A 19,910-nucleotide genomic window follows, 5' to 3' on the forward strand; every position below is an offset into this window, starting at 1 on the left:
AGAAAAAAACATTTTTGTTAAATTAATTTTGCAAACACCTTTTTATGAGGGATGAGGCATTTTGTTCTCTTCTTTTTTGGTTGATTTGATTTGCTAGTATGTAAAACACAAATAGCTGTGGTGTCGTGGTGTCCTTATCCGACCCATGTTCTGATGAGGTTGGTTGTAAATAATAAATGTATCACTATGTTACTCCTCACTACAGATTTAAGCAACAGAAAAGTTCATGTCTATAGGGACTTCAATGACAACCACTCTCGGTTTATTTGGGGATTCCTGTTTTTCTACCTGGGCCACGAGTGGTGATGGTGTCAGCTATCACAAGGGACTCCCTGCTCACGTGTGTATGTGTGTACTTCTAAAGCATTACAAACTCAGCTCCAGCATGTGATGAGGCAAACAATTCCATGTATTTATAAACAAAAATCACTTTCCCTGAGGAAACGAAGGGCGAAATTATCTGGACGTCCGTATTCAAAGGCATTCATTGTGTGGTTGTTGGTAAATATGGGCTGCATGCCACTTATTTCTGATAATAAAACATGTGCAGTTTTAGAAAATAAACATACACAGCTATATATTTATATCTCAAAGCAAGTGGAAACATCTTGGGGAGGCCCTCATCCAGCAGTGGATTGATATATTCATAATTCTGTATTCAATTACCTTTTTTTACCCAACTAGCATATCCAGAACTTCTCCAACTCACTGGACCGGCAGCCCTGACCCGCAGTACAGAGACCCGTGTGTGAAGCAGCGAGACGGAAATCTGCTCACCTCTCTGCTCTCGCTGGCAATGGCTATGGTGCCGTCTTTATTATACTTGATGGGGGAGCCTCCCTCCTGGATGAGAGTGCCGTAGCCCGTGGCCGTGAAGAAGGCTGGCACGCCCGCCCCGCCCGCACGAATCCGCTCTGCCAGGGTACCCTGCAACAGTGGACACCCATCAGACAGTGAGGAAGTACCGAGCACAGGGATGGATAGCCCAGCATCTCCCATCACTTCCCTCCACAACAGCAACATCAAAACTACAAGGAGTCGAGCACATTTGGGCCTACGCACCGGCCATTTGAACTCGAACCTCTGGCTTCCCCTTACTGGTATTCAAAACCTAGAGATGCACATGTCCCTGGGGTAAACCTGCAGTTTAAAAGCCTATACAAGTCAGTGCAGTGTTCGATGCAATATTGTGTCCCAGCCCTGCATGTGGTGAGTGACACTAAAACACAGTTTTAGGCTAATCCGCTCCGTCCTACCTGAGGCGTAAGCTCCACTTCCAGCTCCCCCGACAGGTACTGCCGCTCAAATTCCACGTTCTCTCCCACGTAGGATGAAATCATGCGTTTTATCTGCTTGGTCTGAAGGAGCAGGCCCAGCCCAAAGTTATCAACCCTGCATGGAAACAATCAGGAGAGATATGTCTGGTGTGCATAGCCTCGTGTCCTTGTGCCGACTCCTGTGAAAGGGCAACACTTGCGGCCGGAATAAACTGCTGCCGTTACGTGCCGGTGTTAGATTCTTCAACGGCAACAGAGATATCAAACGTCAAATTGAATAACAGGAGTCCTTAGTGTTGAAAGTTTATGATTACAAATCAATCCTCTATATATTCAATTAAACTTCAAAGCAGAAAATGTATATAGTTAAAACATGCATTGTTTATTCTATTAAGAAATACTGTGCTAAAAAAAGAAAGACCACAAGCATTAAAAGCATGAAAAACAACCTTTGAGTACTACAAGTGTTACTGTGGGGTGAATCGGGCCAAATAGCTTTTCATAGATGGAAAATATCCCCTGGGTCAGCTTCCCTTGCATTATTATTACTGTATTATGTGAATTGGAATTTGTAATATGTTACGTCTTGTACTGCTCTGTATTTTTGCACTTTGTATTGCACTTATATTTTGTAAGTCGCCCTGGATAAGGGTGTCTGCCAAGAAATAACTAATAATTATTAATTGTTGCGGTTACTCCTGGAGAGAAGAGTGAAAATAAGCAAATGCATGTCTTGATTGGTAGATAGGCAGATTGGTTGACCATGCTTTCTCCTTACAATTAATGAGCAGAACTGCAAATAAGGCAGAATAATGGCCTCTCAAAATGTCAAGATAGAAGGAATTTAAGGAATATACAATATTCAGATCAGAAATACATATTTTCCACTATAAAAGGTACTTTCAAGTGTGTTACAAATTCACAATACCTAGGAGTACAAAGTTGCAGCATAAAAAAACATTAATCAAATTCAAAACAATAGTAGAGAGCAGCCACAACCTCTGATGTCTTTTTATATTATTTTTGTTCTGCTTAAAAAATTAAAGATTTGAATCGCTGACAAATATGCTCTGGCAGGCGGTGTATGTCTGGTTTGTGGTTAAACTGATACTTTCAGTGTAATGGGGCTGTGGTGCTCAAGGGCAGATGAAGGATTTAAAGTGTTTTGACTGCAAAGCTCTGACGGCTCCAGATCAGAAGTAAACTGCTCTGCCGCGCTGCACGTAGCAGACAATCCCGGACGTGGTTTAATTTTGTACTTCCTCATATCATATTCTTTTCAGCTCATATAAAAAGTAAGAAGAACATCTGCAGGGCCATAAAAAAATCATAGTGCCATTGTGGCTGTTAATCATTGTGTGATGCAGGTTACATTTTATAATTCTTATATAAAGTTTAATTCAAGCTCAGTTTTTTCACCTGAAGGAAGTGCATCAGAGGGAGGAGATGAATGCAGCACAGGGAATGGGGAGGGGTTTGTGTTACACAGTAAGCTGTAGTGTGCATTATGCAGACTCACTCTACAATACCATCTGTAGGGTCATCTGCATTTTCTTTATTGTCGGCCTTGTCGTGTTGTATATGCTGGGATTTCTATATTTCTTTTCTTGTAACGTTCCAAGTTAGAAGCAGAACAATAAGATTTATACTTATTTAGCCTCGCGCACACAAAAAGATTACAATGTCTAATTCAAATTCTACATTTGAAGTTTCTCAGTGGCATCCTCGTGTTTGATTATACATTAATGTGCTCTGTAATCATTAACTGGGTGATATGGATTGTGCCCCTGCTATATAACGATTATAAAAAGCATTACAATTCATATCAGCACATATCATTTGTTTGAAATCGTTCAATGCTTGGATAAAGCATCTGCATCCTGTTGGTGTATTGTATTACAGGCCACAGCACAGGTTCCCAACTTCACTTAATTTCATGCAGGAATGCTCTGTTAGTGCAAAGGCAGGTAGAACATGAACAACCTTGATTTTTTTACTTTCAGGGAATGGAATTGCCCAAAACATTCAGTTTCCTTCATATTTTTGTCCATTGGTTTAATTCCACGCAATGCCGTGCATTTGGAAGAGAGGCTTACTATTTACAAATCAGGATCTTCATTCAAACCTGTCACCTTCAGTGTTGTTGTTTGCTTCATTTAGCTTTTTCCAAAATCTGAATTTCAAATTACACAACCTGGGCATGTTGTGTATACAATGAGTGACTTACTAAAGAAATAACTAAATAACTAAAGCAAATGGAGAAAGTAGAGTAAAGGTGATAAAAAAAAGCAGTGTCCGGGGTTTTGTGTCCCAGTTTGTTTACTGCCCCAGAGGTTATGTGTGCTTTGGATGTTAAAACTCGCCGGTCTGTGTGACATATCCACTAAACTTTGACTACCTAACAAAGAAAAAATTATATAAATATGCAGAAGAGGTGCTTCTGTTCTTTGATCCCTACGTACATGTTGCATTTGTCAACTTGGGAAGAACAATTACTTTTCTACATGAAACCTAGGCCTCATATTGAGATTAATTGAGCCTGCATTGTATTTTCCCCAATATATTTTCCCAGTTGTAGGCACCATATGACTACAACAGAATGACCTTTGTAGAGTCGCTTGTCAAAACGATTTTCCACATTACTGAGTTTATTGGATACAATGTTTTTATTGTTTTTATTTAACTAAAGGTGACCTGTGAAACTTACAGACTTCCCATAGAACTGAAACAATGACAAACAAATGTCACGCTGAGAATCCAGTACAAAAAACATCTAATTAAAAAATAGAACATGAAAGAAATATGACAATAAAATTATATATTACTGCATCCATCAGGTGCTACAAAGCTTGAGGTGAACAATGCTGCAGCAGCTGCCAAAGCATGTGACAACAGGCTCTTTAAAATAGAAACAACCTTTGTCCCCTTCAATGTCAATGTCCCTTCACACACAAATCGTATTATGTCTTGTTTTAAGAGTGATTACATTTCCAGTTCTGATTTGTGCCAGAAGTGAGACTCACAGGTGTGGGTTATTTGATCATAAAAAACACAAACCCCAGTCAGCAGTACAGCTTTAATATCCAAACCAGCTCTTCTTACGGTTATACTTATGGGATATCTTCTTTTATTATTATTATTTTTAGCATGTTTAAATATAAATGTTTCTTGTTTCATAAATATATAAATCCGTAAATCAATCCCTATCTCAGTCTTTCAGTACACATTTGTTTAATTCAATGTTTCCTTGCTATTGTGTACCACAATACCCTTCAGCTCCATTTAAATGTCTAACTGTGCTATCTCTTGCAAATGTTGCATTATAATTCTCTTCCCAAGCTGGCTCAATTAAAAACAACCCCTCTTTCTATTAAAAAAAGATGACACAAGCTGCTCTTATTTTGTCAGATGACTTGCACTGAAGTGCTGTCCAGCTGGAACTTGCAATCATCGTTAACCAACACCCTCAATCAAAGTCATGCATGTTTTTAATATATTTTTTTCCATTAACTCAGGCAACTTTTGTCCATGTCAGCACTCAAACAAAAGTCAAAATAGAAGAGACGTCCACCAACTGTAAAGACGCAGACGCACAAAGGCAGTGGGATTTAAAGAGTTATCTGCTCTGAAGACATGTGGGTTTCACAGGACCTGTGCCAATGCCATCAGACTATAAAAATAAGTCAAGCTTCAAATTACAGCCTGGGAAGGTGTATTTTATAACTAGAAGATGAAGAAACACCTACAGAATATAGCAGGGAAAACATACTACTACACTATAGACCACTATTTATACTGCACACAATTATATATTATATATACTATAGACTTGTAGAGCACTATCCCAACATTTACAGGTTACAACAGAAGGTGTAATGAAAAGGTTATATTAAGAAAACAGAGAAACTTGATAGTATTCTAAGACAGATAGAGGGATAGGGGGTGAATAGATGGATAGATTTTGTATTATTTTACATTTCATTTGCATGCATAGTAATCACAATAAATATCTGAGGCCACACTGACTCATCAACAGTGAATTACATGTGTGAAGCACCTTAACAACTGGTCTGCAAAGTAATCTTCACCTTGAATGATCATGATTAACCCTGACAGCAGAAGAGTAGAAGAAAACCTCAGAATGGGTGAAAGAGACTGAAACCTTTCTTTGATAAAACAAAAAGAAGAGGCCGAAGAAAAATAGGCCCAACTGGTCAAAATAGTAGAATCATTTCAAATATATTTTTTGGTGTCAAACAAGACCTAATGAAAGACATTTTTGCTATCATTGTGTGCTGCATAAAACTAAGCTATTGGATCAAGTTACATTTAATTTATTACATTAATTCGGGTGATTAACATCTCATAAAATAATTTCAGTGGCCTTAGAGGTCTAGTTCATCTTTCCTAATCAGCCCTTCTTCTGGTGTACAATGCCACAATGTAAGAGAAGCCTTTTGTACCTGACCTAGAAAAGCAGCATACCCTTAGACAATTGGCCTCCCAGTGGAAAGATGGCTTTTATTGTCTATCTGGGTTACGGCACAAAGACAATGGCGAACAATAAGCACAGCAGACAACACGGAGCAGCAGACGTCAAGCTTAGCTACACAAAAGGAAATTAAACTATTTATATTAAGATATGACATTATTTTTTTTGCCTAAAGAGAGTTAAAAGTCTAAACCCTTTAGGTTTTCCTCAGAAATGTAGTTCATTGAGAAATGTGTTGAATAAATAATGGAAAAATTAGTTTACTTTAACTAATCTACCCATGTCTTTAGTCCTGATTATGATAGTGTTATAAATCACAGGGAATATACACAGCAATTATATGTCACTTACAAAACAAACCTTAAATATAGCTGCTGTTATACATTTGTAACACAAGATGGATCAAAATGCTCTGATGCAGAAAATGTAATCCTAGAGAAATGCATACTTTTTATAGTTTGTTGTATGAACATTTGTGCCCTTTGTATTGTTTGCTGTCACTACTTTAGTGCGTCAATGCTCTGAATTTAGGTGGCTTATATCAAACTCATAAAACAGTGTCTTATCAGAGCTTTACTCTGCATATCTCCCTCACCAAAGCAAGGCCTATGAAAACGCTAGGATTGCTGGGAATAAAGCAGTACATATTTTTCTTAACTTTATTCTAGTGAACATGGAGACTATTGTGAATACTTACCCAGCATTATTGCTGACTGCTGTTAAGCCTTTAACTCCCGTCTTCAGCAAGCTGTTTATCAAGTTCTCTGGAATGCCACACAGTCCGAATCCTATAATTCAAATATTGAATAATGAACTGCAGGGACAGATACTTGATATCTACTGAATGTTGGGAGTGGTGTGCATTAGTGAGGATTAATGACACCTAATCGTATAGGAATACAGGAAAGAATATGTTTTTTGTGCCTGGGCCTACAGGCTTCTTACCTCCGACAAGAACTGTAGCTCCGTTAGGAATGTCTTTAACTGCTTCCACTGCGTCCGTGTAGAATTTAGCTTTCCTTTTACTGGAAGTTGAAAAATAGCAGCCACAAATCTGGAATAAAATAAATCAATACCCTCTATTTAAAACGGCCCTGACCAAAATAATATAGTGTGCTGTCAGTTCATTAAAATGTAATTGGCTGCAAATATTGAAATGACCAAATAATTCACAGTTATATGTGTTAACGAGCCTTTTCTGTCAAACCATAGGCTTACCAGGCAGAGGAAGAGATATCGTATATATATATATATATATATAAATATATATGTTCATCGAGCTGTGGTAAAGAGATGTCATGGAACAGTTGGGGACGAAATCATATAGTATGGTTTCTGTACATTGCTATTGAACTGAGAGATCGTTAAAAAAGGAAGGCGTCATTATCTACAGTTATGCAGGTTAGGAGCTAGCATCAGCAAGCAGATGTCATTGTGTCCCTCAAATCCATGAATGAAAGCTTCTCTGGAGGTGGCCAATGGGATCACAGGTCAATGAGGGCAAGCCCTGCAAAGCCGTGCTGAAGAGTTCATCTGGACAGGTTCATCCTTTCACTAAATCCAAGCCGGAGAAAAGCATCTCGGCAAACAAACAACTTTGTCACTCTTTCCACGGTGTGTTTGTAGGTTGGGAATTGTTGGGGTTCTTCATTTTCTTCAGTTTTATTTAAGATATAGAAACAACACCAAAAGTTTTTAGAAATTTAAAAAGAGCTACATAGAAAAATAAGGAAATGAAAACAAAATACACCAACATGTACGTACATGCACGTAAAACAAAATGAAAGCACATGAAAGTCCTTCCCAGTAAGATACAACGTGACTACATTTAGAGAGGGGAGAAAGTGAATCTCAACGCTTGACCAAAATACGCAGAGCGATGGCAGCAGGACACATGCCAGCAAATGAGCCGGCATGATCGCTGAAACAGCCCTCTCTGAGAAGGGCTTGGGAAGACTGCCAAGACTACATTCTCAAGCTCATGAAAAGACAGACATTGAACTTCATCCAGTGGAGCTAATAATAACTCCTGCACTCATCCCAAAGCCTGATGCCTAGACAAGTCATTGGACAATCTCTGGACTTTAAAAGGTGCTTTAAAACTCCATTATGATTCTAAAGATTTTCATAGTTTCTATCAAAGGGAAATGCACAACTCCCCCACATCTAGAGGTTAAAACAACCAGGAATGTCTCACCTTTCTCACAATTCCTTCATATACCTCTGTAGCACATTACTGTGATTTAAACAACACACATAGGCTACATTATGTAGTCTACATCTCAGGCTATGCATTTTAAGTTTGGCAACAATAATGTCTATATTTATAGGAGTGAGATTCATACCTTTACATTTTCGTCAGTGCATGCATACGCACATAAAAAACAATAAGGGGATTAAAAAGCTTATTTTTCAATTCAATAAATCAGTCAATCAATCTTTATTATCATAATCACACCTCACAGTACATAAACATCAACGGGTACAAACAGAAAATGGGGAATGTAATAAGGCATGTCAAACCAACCTTTCGCAGACATAGAAACAGGATATTATTACATTTGCAGACATTGATTGCAAAATACATATTAAAAAAAGGAAGTGAGAACACATTCCGTAAGATAATTCAAGACATTTAAACTAGGTTATAAATATTCATAAAAACGTGTTTAATCTAGTAATATATTTATTTCACCACAGTGAGATAGTGCCTCAAACTGAATGTCCTGTGACCTGTGACCTTTCTTTCTCTATTATCCAGCCTGGAACCCTGTGATCTCTGATCCTGACTATGGACGTACGGGTTAAACAGGCTTGTTTCTGAAGCATGACTTATTGTCATTGGTTACACAGATTACCAACACCACTGTTTATTGTCACATTAAAATAATTCAGGCAGAAATCGCATGTGATCGCATGGGCAGGCTGTTGGAAGTGGCAAGGTGACTGACCGCTTGTAGTATTTCCAGCCTGTGAGGTGAGATTGATGGTTTGTAATTGAAGTTATGCGAAACCGACCTTTGAAAGCCACAGTGGGCACACGTCTTTACGAGGTCCTGGCTAATTTTTGATTTAAATGTAGGCTACAGTGAAATACAATTTAAAGTGTCTCTGAGGGGGATATCCAGAATGAAAGACAAGATGTCCAAAATAAACTAAAATGAGGCCACAATAATCACATTATCATGAGGATGGTGAAACAGAAGTGGGTGGTTAGTGCGTCACTACTCTAAATGTAGAAGCCTAACCCGGTGTAATAATTGTAGGACAACAGCTGGAATGCCACCATAGTAAAGCACCTCACACTCAGCACAAGGTTAAACGTGTGGTGGAAAACTACAGCTCAGTAAATTAAAGGTTAATTAAAAATAACTTTAAACACATAAAATCTCACTCTTCCTATACTGAGATGTTATACGATCATTACCTTTCTTAATATACAAGACATATATAGATAAAATCATGCATGTAAAAAATTAAGGATGTAACAGTGTTCAATACATATGAATGTAGTTTAGAGACCTTTGTTTGACACTCCTACTGAAATACACTGCATGTCTTGGTGGTGGGAGGAGATGAAAGGCCTGAACCAAATGTTTTTGGTCTGTCTGTTTGTTTTATGTAGACAGTAGTCCATTTCTTAAACAGATCTATTGAATATCTTTTATTATGCAAATATTATATTTTTCAAATTCAATTGCATTCAGCAAAAAAAGAGTTATGTGGCGGACCTAATGTGGCGCTATTTAATAATACGTTTCAAAGGTATAACAACATGGTGCAAACAAAGACTACAATGAAGTCACATTCAGCCTGTACTCTGTGTCTGAACCATGGCAATGCACAAGCAACAAACAGATAAATAAGCATTGATACAGATATTTAATTATTGATTGACTTGCTGATGTGTTGGAGAGTGAGTTGATCACCTTGTTCTGATGATTGTTTTCTTCCAAGGTCAGCAATGTTTAAGCTACATGTGACGATAAATATTTTATATTTCACGTCCACTTGCTGCAGCCTCTTAGCCGACTTGATTTCACCAACGCAATAAAAATAAGACATATATACAAGTCTGGGCTATAAATGATGCCACTCAGCGACCAAGTACAGTACTATAAATTAAAATATCACATGCATCTCATGACAGGATGAAAGAATCACCGTTAAACAAAGACAGGGACCGGCGAGGTCTAGAAAAGCAAGTGCATGATAAAATAAAATACAATACAATAAAACCAATAGATTACAATCAATGACCGCCTGCATCAGTTACAGACATTTTCTGCTGATTAAATTAATTTTAAAAACATGAAATCTAAGTCCAGTCGTGCTGTGACGCAACAGTAATGAAGGTAGGAGGATGATCGTGTCATTTTGTATTTATTTATACCGACCTTGCTCGGAGATGCGGCGCTGACGCTGGGGCTGACACTGCAGACGGCAAACACGTTTCTGTAGAAAACCTTTTCCGTCCTTAATAATACTTTGAAAGCCGCCATCTTTACAGGGCTGCTGATATTAATTTAATGTAATGATGTGTAAGGTGCAGTGAATGGCAGTCGGCTCCGTCACTGCGCGGATCCCATAAGGATGAAGGGGCGGGGCTTAGAGAAGGAGTGACGGGGGCTCGGCCGGCTCATTATAATATAACCCTTTCACTGCCGGGAGCCAAACTGGTATCTAAACTGGAGATGGGTCAGACCAGGACAGTGAGACTTAATATCGCTCTCCTGTGTTTCCTTTTCCTAAATGAAGTATGTTGATCACTTTATAATATGTCATTATAATAGCAATGATAATGAAACCGAGATAGAAGATGATGTCACCATTATTTGTGCATAATGTACTCAGCGTGTCACTTTTCTAGATAGTGTGTGCATGCACTCTGACTTTAAATGCATACATAAGTATATACATTAATAAATAAACAGGCAGACAGACAGCCCTTCAGATTTTAATAGTCGTGTGACTTGTATAATGTCCACATGCACACGGGTAGAAACATGTCAGATGAACTTTCGTTTGGCACCTACCGCATGTATACGTAGAAGGGGTGCAATGCCAGTAATGAAATGCCAAATCTAGCAGTGTTTGTCCACTTTAACAGTGGTGTAGTTAGTGTTAGAATAATACATGTTTACACCCTGTGGGCCAAATACTATACGATGCACTTTTGTCCCGTATGTGATTGTGTGGGGAGGTCACTGTGTGATGAGGGTTTCAGAGACCATGCATTGTCTCTGTCATTGCGAGATATGTGCACAGGACTGAAATGCACTTCCGCAGCTCTGAAAAACACACCACAGTGTAAATGCAGCAAGCGTGGATATAATTATGCACAAAAGATCGTTTTTATGTAATGATCAGTGACTAATATAGCTGTGTGTTAGTGACTGTGGCCAAGCTAGGCTATAACATCCAAAAAAGCGCCTGAATTATCTGTGGAAAATAAAACTGAGTTGACAAGCTTAGTACCTTTACCTGTACTGTGAATATAATACAGAATATGAATATATAAAATAATACTTTAATAACAATAATAACAATAGGACATGACAAATAAAATTACAAAAAACTGTTGAATGAATCAGTGAATCATTATTATTTAATTAATTAAAGTGAAACTGAATATTTGCGGTAGACCTAGCTGGCTACCATTACTGTAAATCGTATGAATACTGTTGCATTTTTCAGTTATGACACCCAAAATGGGCACATATGCACTAAAATATTGAAATATTGAAATGTATTTATCTGCTATAGTGTACATATAGTGTACATATTCATCTGCTATAGTGACAAATTAATATCCTATATTATATTACAGAACATGGGGGGGATATTAATTTATGAAGTGCACTCTACTATACTTTATTATTATAGTAGATTATATCCCTTTTAGTAAAATGTTTATTCGGATTATTTATGTCCACGGCCCTACGGAAATTGTGAAATTAAATAATAATTACACATCTATAACTTTGACTTTGACTATACTGTAAGAGAAACACTTAATACAGTATACTTATTTCCAATATCTGAAGGTATAATGAACCATCATAGGCTTTTTACAAACATTTACAAACAAACCCACTGACCAAGAAATTTATAAATGTGTGTAGGCCTACATTTCTTGAAATATTAGGCAAAACTGCTATAAACATTCACTTTTTCAAATGCTGTATTCCTATGGTAAAAAGCTGTAGTCTGTGGTGTGGGTTTAACCCTGATGAACCAAGAGGACATGCCACACTAATGTTTGTGCAGCAATGGTCCATGTTTGACTGCTGTTCAGAAACTCTTGCCACAGTATTGATCCAGTGCTTGAAGTCTAAGGTTATGAGACATTCAATCAATATAGTCCAGCTTAAATAAATAACCTGCAAACTTTACCCCAAACACCTTTAACCAACTTAATGTCAGTCTGAAATGTTACATGAAAACACAATCCAATGGCATGTTATACCAACCTCTGCCTGGTGAAGTGAAGTACTGAAATGACAATCCAAGGACAAATACAAAATGCTCTGATTGTAGACATGATACAACTTATCATTCCAATTCCACAGCTTTAACATTTTAAAAACAGAAAATATATATATATATATGATATATAGATATACAGTGGGGGAAAAAAGTATTTGATCCCCTGCTGATTTTGTACGTTTGCCCACTGACAATGAAATGATCAGTCTATAATTTTAATGGTAGGTGTATTTTAACAGTGAGAGACAGGATAACAAAAAAAAATCCAGAAAAATGCATTTAAAAAAAGTTATAAATTGATTTGCATGTTAATGAGGGAAATAAGTATTTGACCCCTTCGACTTAGTACTTGGTGGCAAAACCCTTGTTGGCAATCACAGAGGTCAGACGTTTCTTGTAGTTGGCCACCAGGTTTGCACACATCTCAGGAGGGATTTTGTCCCACTCCTCTTTGCAGATCCTCTCCAAGTCATTAAGGTTTCGAGGCTGACGTTTGGCAACTCGAACCTTCAGCTCCCTCCACAGATTGTCTATGGGATTAAGGTCTGGAGACTGGCTAGGCCACTCCAGGACCTTAATGTGCTTCTTCTTGAGCCACTCCTTTGTTGCCTTGGCTGTGTGTTTTGGGTCATTGTCATGCTGGAATACCCATCCACGACCCATTTTCAATGCCCTGGCTGAGGGAAGGAGGTTCTCATCCAAGATTTGACGGTACATGGCCCCGTCCATCGTCCCTTTGATGCGGTGCAGTTGTCCTGTCCCCTTAGCAGAAAAACACCCCCAAAGCATAATGTTTCCACCTCCATGTTTGACGGTGGGGATGGTGTTCTTGGGGTCATTCCTCCTCCTCCAAACATGGCGAGTTGATGCCAAAGAGCTTGATTTTGGTCTCATCTGACCACAACACTTTCACCTAGTTTTCCTCTGAATCATTCAGATGTTAGCAAACTTCAGACGGGCCTGTACATGTGCTTTCGTGAACAAGGGGGCCTTGCGGTCGCTGCAGGATTTCAGTCCTTCACGGCATAGTGTGTAATTGTTTTCTTGGTGACTATGGTCCCAGCTGCCTTGAGATGATTAACAAGATCCTCCCGTGTAGTTCTGGGCTGATTCCTCACCGTTCTCATGATCATTGAAACTCCATGAGGTGAGATCTTGCATGGAAACCCAGACCGATGGAGACTGACAGTTATTTTGGGTTTCTTCCATTTGCGAAAAATCGGACCAGCTGTATCACCTTCTCACCAAGCTGCTTGGCGATGGTCTTGTAGCCCATTCCAGCCTTGTGTAGGTCTACAATCTTGTCCCTGACATCCTTGGACAGCTCTTTGGTCTTGGCCATGGTGGAGAGTTTGGAATCTGATTGATTGATTGCTTCTGTGGACAGGTGTCTTTTATACAGGTAACGAGCTGAGATTAGGAGCAGTCCCTTTAAGAGAGTGCTCCTAATCTCAGCTCGTTACCTGTATAAAAGACACCTGGGAGCCAGAAATCTTGCTGATTGATAGGGGATCAAATACTTATTTCCCTCATTAACATGCAAATCAATGTATAACTTTTTTGAAATGCGTTTTTCTGGATTTTTTTGTTGTTATTCTGTCTCTCACTGTTAAAATACACCTACCATTAAAATTATAGATTGATCATTTCTTTGTCAGTGGGCAAACGTACAAAATCAGCAGGGCATCAAATACTTTTTTCCCTCACTGTATATGAGCACATTAAATATTGGAAGATAAAATAATACACTTTTAAGGCGTTCAGTGGACTGATATAGGCCGATGGTATATATATATATACGTCTACACATTTTCACCTTTTGTTGCCTGGAATTAAAGTGCATTATTTATTAGGTATCTACACATCCTACCCCACAACATCCAACTGTTAAATAGTTGTGATTCACATGATTTAAGGATGATTTCAGCTGTTCGGTTCCCTCTGTTGGGGAGTGATTCCCAAAGCAAAGATTTAACCATGAGCACCAAAGAGCTTTCAAAAGAACTACAGGACATAGTTGTTGAAAGACACAGATCACAGGGAAATGTATATAGAATTAATAAGAAATGAAAACAGAAATATCTTGGTTGGATAAGTTTCCTCAATAAACTCAGGTGTGAGCAATCGCCAGACTGACCCTCCAAATTCATGTATAGATTATCACTGATGCTAATCTGAATAATACCATACAAGTGTACATGCAATAATCATTTACGAGAAAAGTACAGTCACTTTATTGTCATTTTTGTTAAAGAATCAATGTTATTATCTTTATTAGGGGGACTAGACCCCAGTGCTGGTGATGACTGTCCAAGAATAGCGTGGAGTCCCACATTTGGAGCGCAGACTCGCCAATCGACTGTGCTGCGATCGACACCCCGTCCTTATGACCTGCGCAGTGCAATCGTACAATTTGTACCTCAAGTTTTAAATGCATTTCTTACAAACTTAACAGCATATTTAAGCTTAACATCCACCATGTGTCCTTATTGACGACACTGCTAAAATCCCTACAGGGTTACAGTGAAGCGGTAAGTATACATTCGTGTGCACGTCAGCAACATTAATATGCATCCTAAACATACTACAGTGCATTGTCACATCCAAACAAATGGGGCAAAATTAGAAAGAAGCCATGAGGGAGATTAATTAGGAAACTCCAACCATTTAAAAAATATATGCATTTAATTAGAAGACGGGGTTTCGGTGAGCGCGTCATACACAATCACGTGATCAACCCCCAACCTCCGTCCACGTGAACCATGTCCGGGTCAGGTGACCGGGTTTCCATCATGGCTGACGACTGCAGGAGACAGGGCTTCGAGCTGGAGAGGAGGATCTTCGAGCTGGATAGCAAATGCTCCAGCCTCAGGATGGAGAAACAGGGTAACGTGTGCGGCCCGAGCGACGGGGAAAGACGGCGGGCTCTCCGGTGTGTGTCCTTGGGGCGGGGGGCTCGTCGCGGAGGGACGTGAGATCCGGAGCAGCAGCATCAACATCAACGACAGCTGTGTTTGAAAGCCCGGTTTGCGGGAAGGTCCTGTCCTCTGCCCTTATCGCTCAATTGACATCTATTCCGAGGGAAATGTGTTTTAAAGGGGTCGCCCCCGGATATAGGATGAGTTACACTTCCAACATAGTCATCTTCCCGTGGCGTGTGCGGGGAAACGGGCACTCAGGCTTTTCCCACTAACGTGTCTGTATGTCTGTAAAGGCGCACTGACCGCTGGCGCTGTATTCGCACCGTCAGATGGGGCTGCTGTGGTGGGGCTGGTGCCCGGCAGGCTCTTTAGGGATGTTTCTGGTTGAAGGCTTGTTGCTGCTGCAGGATGCTGGCGTGGCCTACTCCTGCTAAAGCGCTTCTGTAGTAAACATAGACGTGAACGTGTGCACTACGTCACATTTCCGAAATTACCAGCCTACTGCGTTGTTTCACCATTTTATTTTTTTATATATATAATATAAACATGTGTATATTAGTAGTAATGGAGTGACGTTTTGGAGATGATAGTTGTTTCGCCTGGCTTGCTGATGTGCGCAGCCCTGTGATCAGGTTCATTGAGGCCGGTTTGCTTTTTGAGGGAAAGTGTTTTTTTGTGTGATCAGATTGACATTTGCAAAACAGTGCAGCTCGTGTGTTGTGTTGTATTTTACAGTTCAGTTAATCCTGGGTAATGAGTTTTGTTAATGTAAGTGATATTTGGCTTATGTTTACGAGAAACACACATGGCAAGTTGTGCACTCAAGTTATTTTAAAGATGTATATTTCAGTTTGCAAAGGTTGCACGATATTTTTTTTCATAATCGGCCATACTGGGTATACATTTTGAAACGTTGCACGTCTTCTCAATTATAATGGCTTATAATTCCTTCTTTTCAGTTAACAAAGCAATTAACTATTTACGTTTGAAAGTCCCTGTACTTTTTACATCCCCCCACCTCCATGTGGTTTCTTTTGACATTTTAATTTCATTTTTTCTCATGTATGCTGCCTCTATGCATTTGAGATAAATCATTATTTGATTTAAACGTTTTGAAGAGTCTTCTTGCGTTTAAAAATGTCACCCTCCTGTAAAGCATCAGTTTAAGTTTTTTTTAGATCATTTATATTTTTAAAGTTTTAGCTTGATTTGATGCCCCGCCATGAGGCTGTTTTGGTTTTAAAGACTTAGTGCTGTTTAAATATTTTTAGCATTTGAATGATAATCCAAGTATAATCAATACTCTGCTCTGATATTTATCTAAACTATGCTTCCTTGAACAAGTAATTAATATACTGTATTTTTTTCTAGATGATGACTATTTACAGAATGCATCTGCCATACTAGACAAGTTGAAAAACTATTACAGACAAGGGGGAGAAAGTAACAGTCTCCCAAAACTGCTACAGGATTACACACAGGTATATCAGTCAATCAAATGAAAAAATGCAATATGCAGTATATTGTCTCACAAGACTGGAATCTCCAAAGTTATAGAAAACTATGGTAGTTAATTGAAAGCATGTTCTTATGGGATCCAGACTAGGCTTGTGTTCGAAGCTCTGAATACTGTATTTTCTTTGCCAAAACTGACAGTATGCATGATTATTTATGGCCAAGCATTATATATTGTACATATGAATCGTTGAAGAGTGCAGTGATTTTCTTTTCCGTAACTGCCCGTGGGGTCACTTGCAGAAGAACTTGGGACTTTTTATATAAACAGTCCTTATTGTAATTTGTCTATTGCAAAATAAAAATTAAAAAATGACTAAGACAAAAGTAAAGCAATGATTATCAGAGCCTTTTTCAATTTCTTATCAGCCAATGAAGGACAATTCAGATGTGTTTAGCACTGAGTAAATCATAGCTCTTAAACCTCTTACAATGGCAAAAGAAATCACACACTCAATGCAATAGTCTGCAGAATGCCTTTTCTGTTCCTTTACGCACATCGGTGAGTATTGGATTCAGGGGTCTCTTGTTTGTCGGGCTTTGAGGTTCTCGTAATTAAATGAAGAAATAAGCCGAAGTCCTGCAGGTGCTAATTAACTAGGTTCTTTTATAGGTTATTCTAGACATCACTTTCTATGAAGAGAACAAGCTGGTGGATCAGGAGTTTCCAGAAGACTGTTCTCCTTATAAAATTCAGCAGCTTCTGCAAGACCTCACTGAGCCTGAAGTGCTGGCAGGACGACTTGCACCAGGACAAGAGGTACAGACATGAACGATGTTTTAGGCCTTTTGTTACCTGCAAAGGATATCAGTTAATTTCTATTCGGCAATGACCTTTTGTATGGAGCTTCGGCATAACCCTCTTTGTCTGTAACATGCAACCTTTCCTTGTCTGGACAGATTCAGTCAGTCCTTGGTTTGGAGTTGCTGGAGTGCCTGTATTGGAGACGGGGGGCCCTTCTGTATATGTACTGCCATACTCTGCATCAGCGGAAGCAGTGGATCAAGAAAAACAAACCAACATTTCTTAAGGTCAATACTGAAAATTATGGGTGTTAATCATGAGTATAAGTAATTTCAGTAATCAGGTGAATGTAGCCATAGAGCAAGTGTCTATCAGGAAGACTGGTATTTAGGGGCACAGCTACTAGCCAATGTGAATGATCTGAACTGATTCAGCTCCTCTTGTTTATATGATGAACAGTAACATTGATTAAATGTTTGTGATAAAGGCAAGATGAAAACTGATTACACAGGTTTTATACATTTCTTACATTTTACCCTGATGTAGAATAGATTTTTTATCTATATATTGTTTCTAGTATATCAAAATATCCACTCTCACGCCTGGCATTGTTTTTTTTAATGCTCGTTTCATCTAGTGTCTTCAAGAAGGGGTTCGCTATCTCATGAGGATGTTGCAAGTCAGAAACTGCGTGAAGCTCAGTGACGGAGTAGTGTTTCACGACTCGGCGACTGCAAACTTACTAAGTGAAGGTGAGTGAGTGAGTGAGTGTGTGAATGAATGAAAGAATGAAGAGATTTCAGTTAGGCAGCTCTGGGTTAGTCTGGGACAGCATTGGCGACGTATCGAAAAGGCTGTTTGAATGTCCCGGTCAGGTAAAACCAAATGATCTGAGATTCTCACGCAGACCCCAATCTTCAGTGTGTTTCTTGTCGCAGGCATTTTCTCCGACACCCACCTCCTGACCATGATGTACATCGGGGAGATGTGTTTCTGGGCAGTGAAGTACGAAGACTGCAGCATGGACACGGCTGAGCGCAAAGAGGAGCGATTACAGTTCAGGGACATTGGCATGCAAATCTTGCACAAATACGTGTCCGTTTGTGAAGGACCCCTCCATGGACAGGGCTGGAATACTGAAAATGCGAAGGAGATTTTGAACATCCTGCAGTAAAGAGAGGGAGCGAGAGAAGGGGTGGGGGTTGTTGGGAGGCGAATCCAAAAAGCACTTATTTTTCAGGCTGTTGGGCGGGCATGTGTTTGCTCAGAGTACGTGACACAAATAAGCCAGCTGTATATGATCACTGTACAGCAGCTGCTTGTATTTAATTTTTTTTTTTAATTGATTGCATTTATAAAAATAAAAAGGGGGGGAGGAAAAATACGTGCTTAAAAAGCTATGTATTCATGACCATTTCCAGTATGTACAGTATTGTTTTATGTATCTGCTGTGTAAATGGTGCTTCTTTCCCACTACTGAGAATCCGTTCTCTTCCACATTGACAAGCTTTTACCCGCGGATGGGTACTGCTTTATATTTTGATGGTATCAAACAAAAAGAAGGATCGCAGTAGTAGTCTTCTTTTAACAAGTATTGCAGCTTTGTTGGGTTTCTTTTTTTCTTTTCATTTTTCTTTTTTTACGTCTTCCTTTAATAAATGTGTTGGTTTTTAGAAATCTGCCGAATGCTTGGCTGATGCAGTTTTGTTTGGTTCGGGGTTTTAGCGGGAGGCTGTTTCTGTAAATATGTAGTTTATCTATAACACTTGTTTCAACAGTGATATAAGTTGAATTGTTCTTGCAAAAATACAGATACTTTCATGCTTCTGTCCCGTTGTCTCTGTTGTATTAAAGTGAATGTTTTTCTAATTTCACAAGTAATCATTGGTGGGAAGATCTTCAAGTGCTTAAATTGTCAACAAGAGTAAACTCAACAATGGGCTCATAACATGAGACAGATGTTTACCTGAAGAAAGGTAGTTTCTGATTTCTTGTATATATATTATTTTAAAGTTCATATACCTCAGACCTAGTCACTGCATGTGTTTAAGGTGAAACAATATGTCCTTAAAAAAAATCACCTTTTAAATAAAACATTTATGAAAATTTATGAAAGGTTAGAGCACATTTTAGAGTGTTTATCTTCAATAAGAACATACACAATTATTTTTGACTAGTTTATTGGCTTAAAAATGTGAGATTAAGGATTACATCATGCTGCTGCAAGGATATCATCTAAGCACTAGCACCAGGCCGTGTCTGTACTACAGGGGAAGCACACTTGTCTGTGTTGACCTCCAGGGCATCATTATCCTGGGGTCTGAGACCCACACCCGGTATAGGAGATGAACTACCAAAGATGCCAGAGGCTTGCCTTTGTCCAGTTTTCAAGCAACAGGTAACAGACCATTGGTACGTGGGATCAAAATAGTTCTGTTTAAGTGCGTAAACAGAAGGCTGAAGAAGCAGCT

The 19,910-nt window shown here is 39.0% G+C and overlaps 2 protein-coding genes across 2 annotated transcripts in view; one reads left to right on the forward strand and one right to left on the reverse strand.

Moving 5' to 3' along the window:
• oxct1a (3-oxoacid CoA transferase 1a) overlaps positions 1 to 10,353 on the reverse strand; it is a 47,130-nt gene extending 36,777 nt beyond the window's left edge. Inside the window, exons 1-5 of the mRNA XM_066711440.1 lie at positions 10,167 to 10,353; positions 6,715 to 6,823; positions 6,467 to 6,557; positions 1,257 to 1,392; positions 778 to 927 (exon numbers count right to left, since the gene is read on the reverse strand). Of these exons, the coding sequence (XP_066567537.1) occupies positions 778 to 927; positions 1,257 to 1,392; positions 6,467 to 6,557; positions 6,715 to 6,823; positions 10,167 to 10,271 (591 nt within the window). The 5' untranslated portion in view covers positions 10,272 to 10,353. The remainder of the gene's footprint in view (positions 1 to 777; positions 928 to 1,256; positions 1,393 to 6,466; positions 6,558 to 6,714; positions 6,824 to 10,166) is intronic.
• Positions 10,354 to 15,012: 4,659 nt separating this feature from the next.
• rimoc1 (rab7a interacting mon1-ccz1 complex subunit 1) lies at positions 15,013 to 19,308 on the forward strand. The gene is made up of 6 exons (XM_066711441.1): positions 15,013 to 15,144; positions 16,551 to 16,660; positions 17,308 to 17,454; positions 17,595 to 17,726; positions 18,077 to 18,191; positions 18,378 to 19,308. Exons 1-6 carry the CDS (start codon positions 15,021 to 15,023, stop codon positions 18,611 to 18,613), a joined length of 864 nt encoding a protein of 287 aa, XP_066567538.1. The 5' UTR covers positions 15,013 to 15,020; the 3' UTR covers positions 18,614 to 19,308.
• Positions 19,309 to 19,910: the final 602 nt, after the last annotated feature.

This window comes from Amia ocellicauda, chromosome 8, assembly GCF_036373705.1.
Source record: "Amia ocellicauda isolate fAmiCal2 chromosome 8, fAmiCal2.hap1, whole genome shotgun sequence".
In the NCBI taxonomy this organism is placed as follows: Eukaryota; Metazoa; Chordata; class Actinopteri; order Amiiformes; family Amiidae; genus Amia; species Amia ocellicauda.

Coding starts and splice junctions, on each gene's coding strand:
- rimoc1 (XM_066711441.1), top strand. CDS start 15,021: ATGTCCGGGTCAGGTGACCGGGTTTCCATCATGGCTGACGACTGCAGG. Junction 15,145..16,550: donor CCTCAGGATGGAGAAACAGG/GTAACGTGTGCG, acceptor ATTTTTTTCTAG/ATGATGACTATTTACAGAAT. Junction 17,455..17,594: donor GACTTGCACCAGGACAAGAG/GTACAGACATGA, acceptor TTGTCTGGACAG/ATTCAGTCAGTCCTTGGTTT.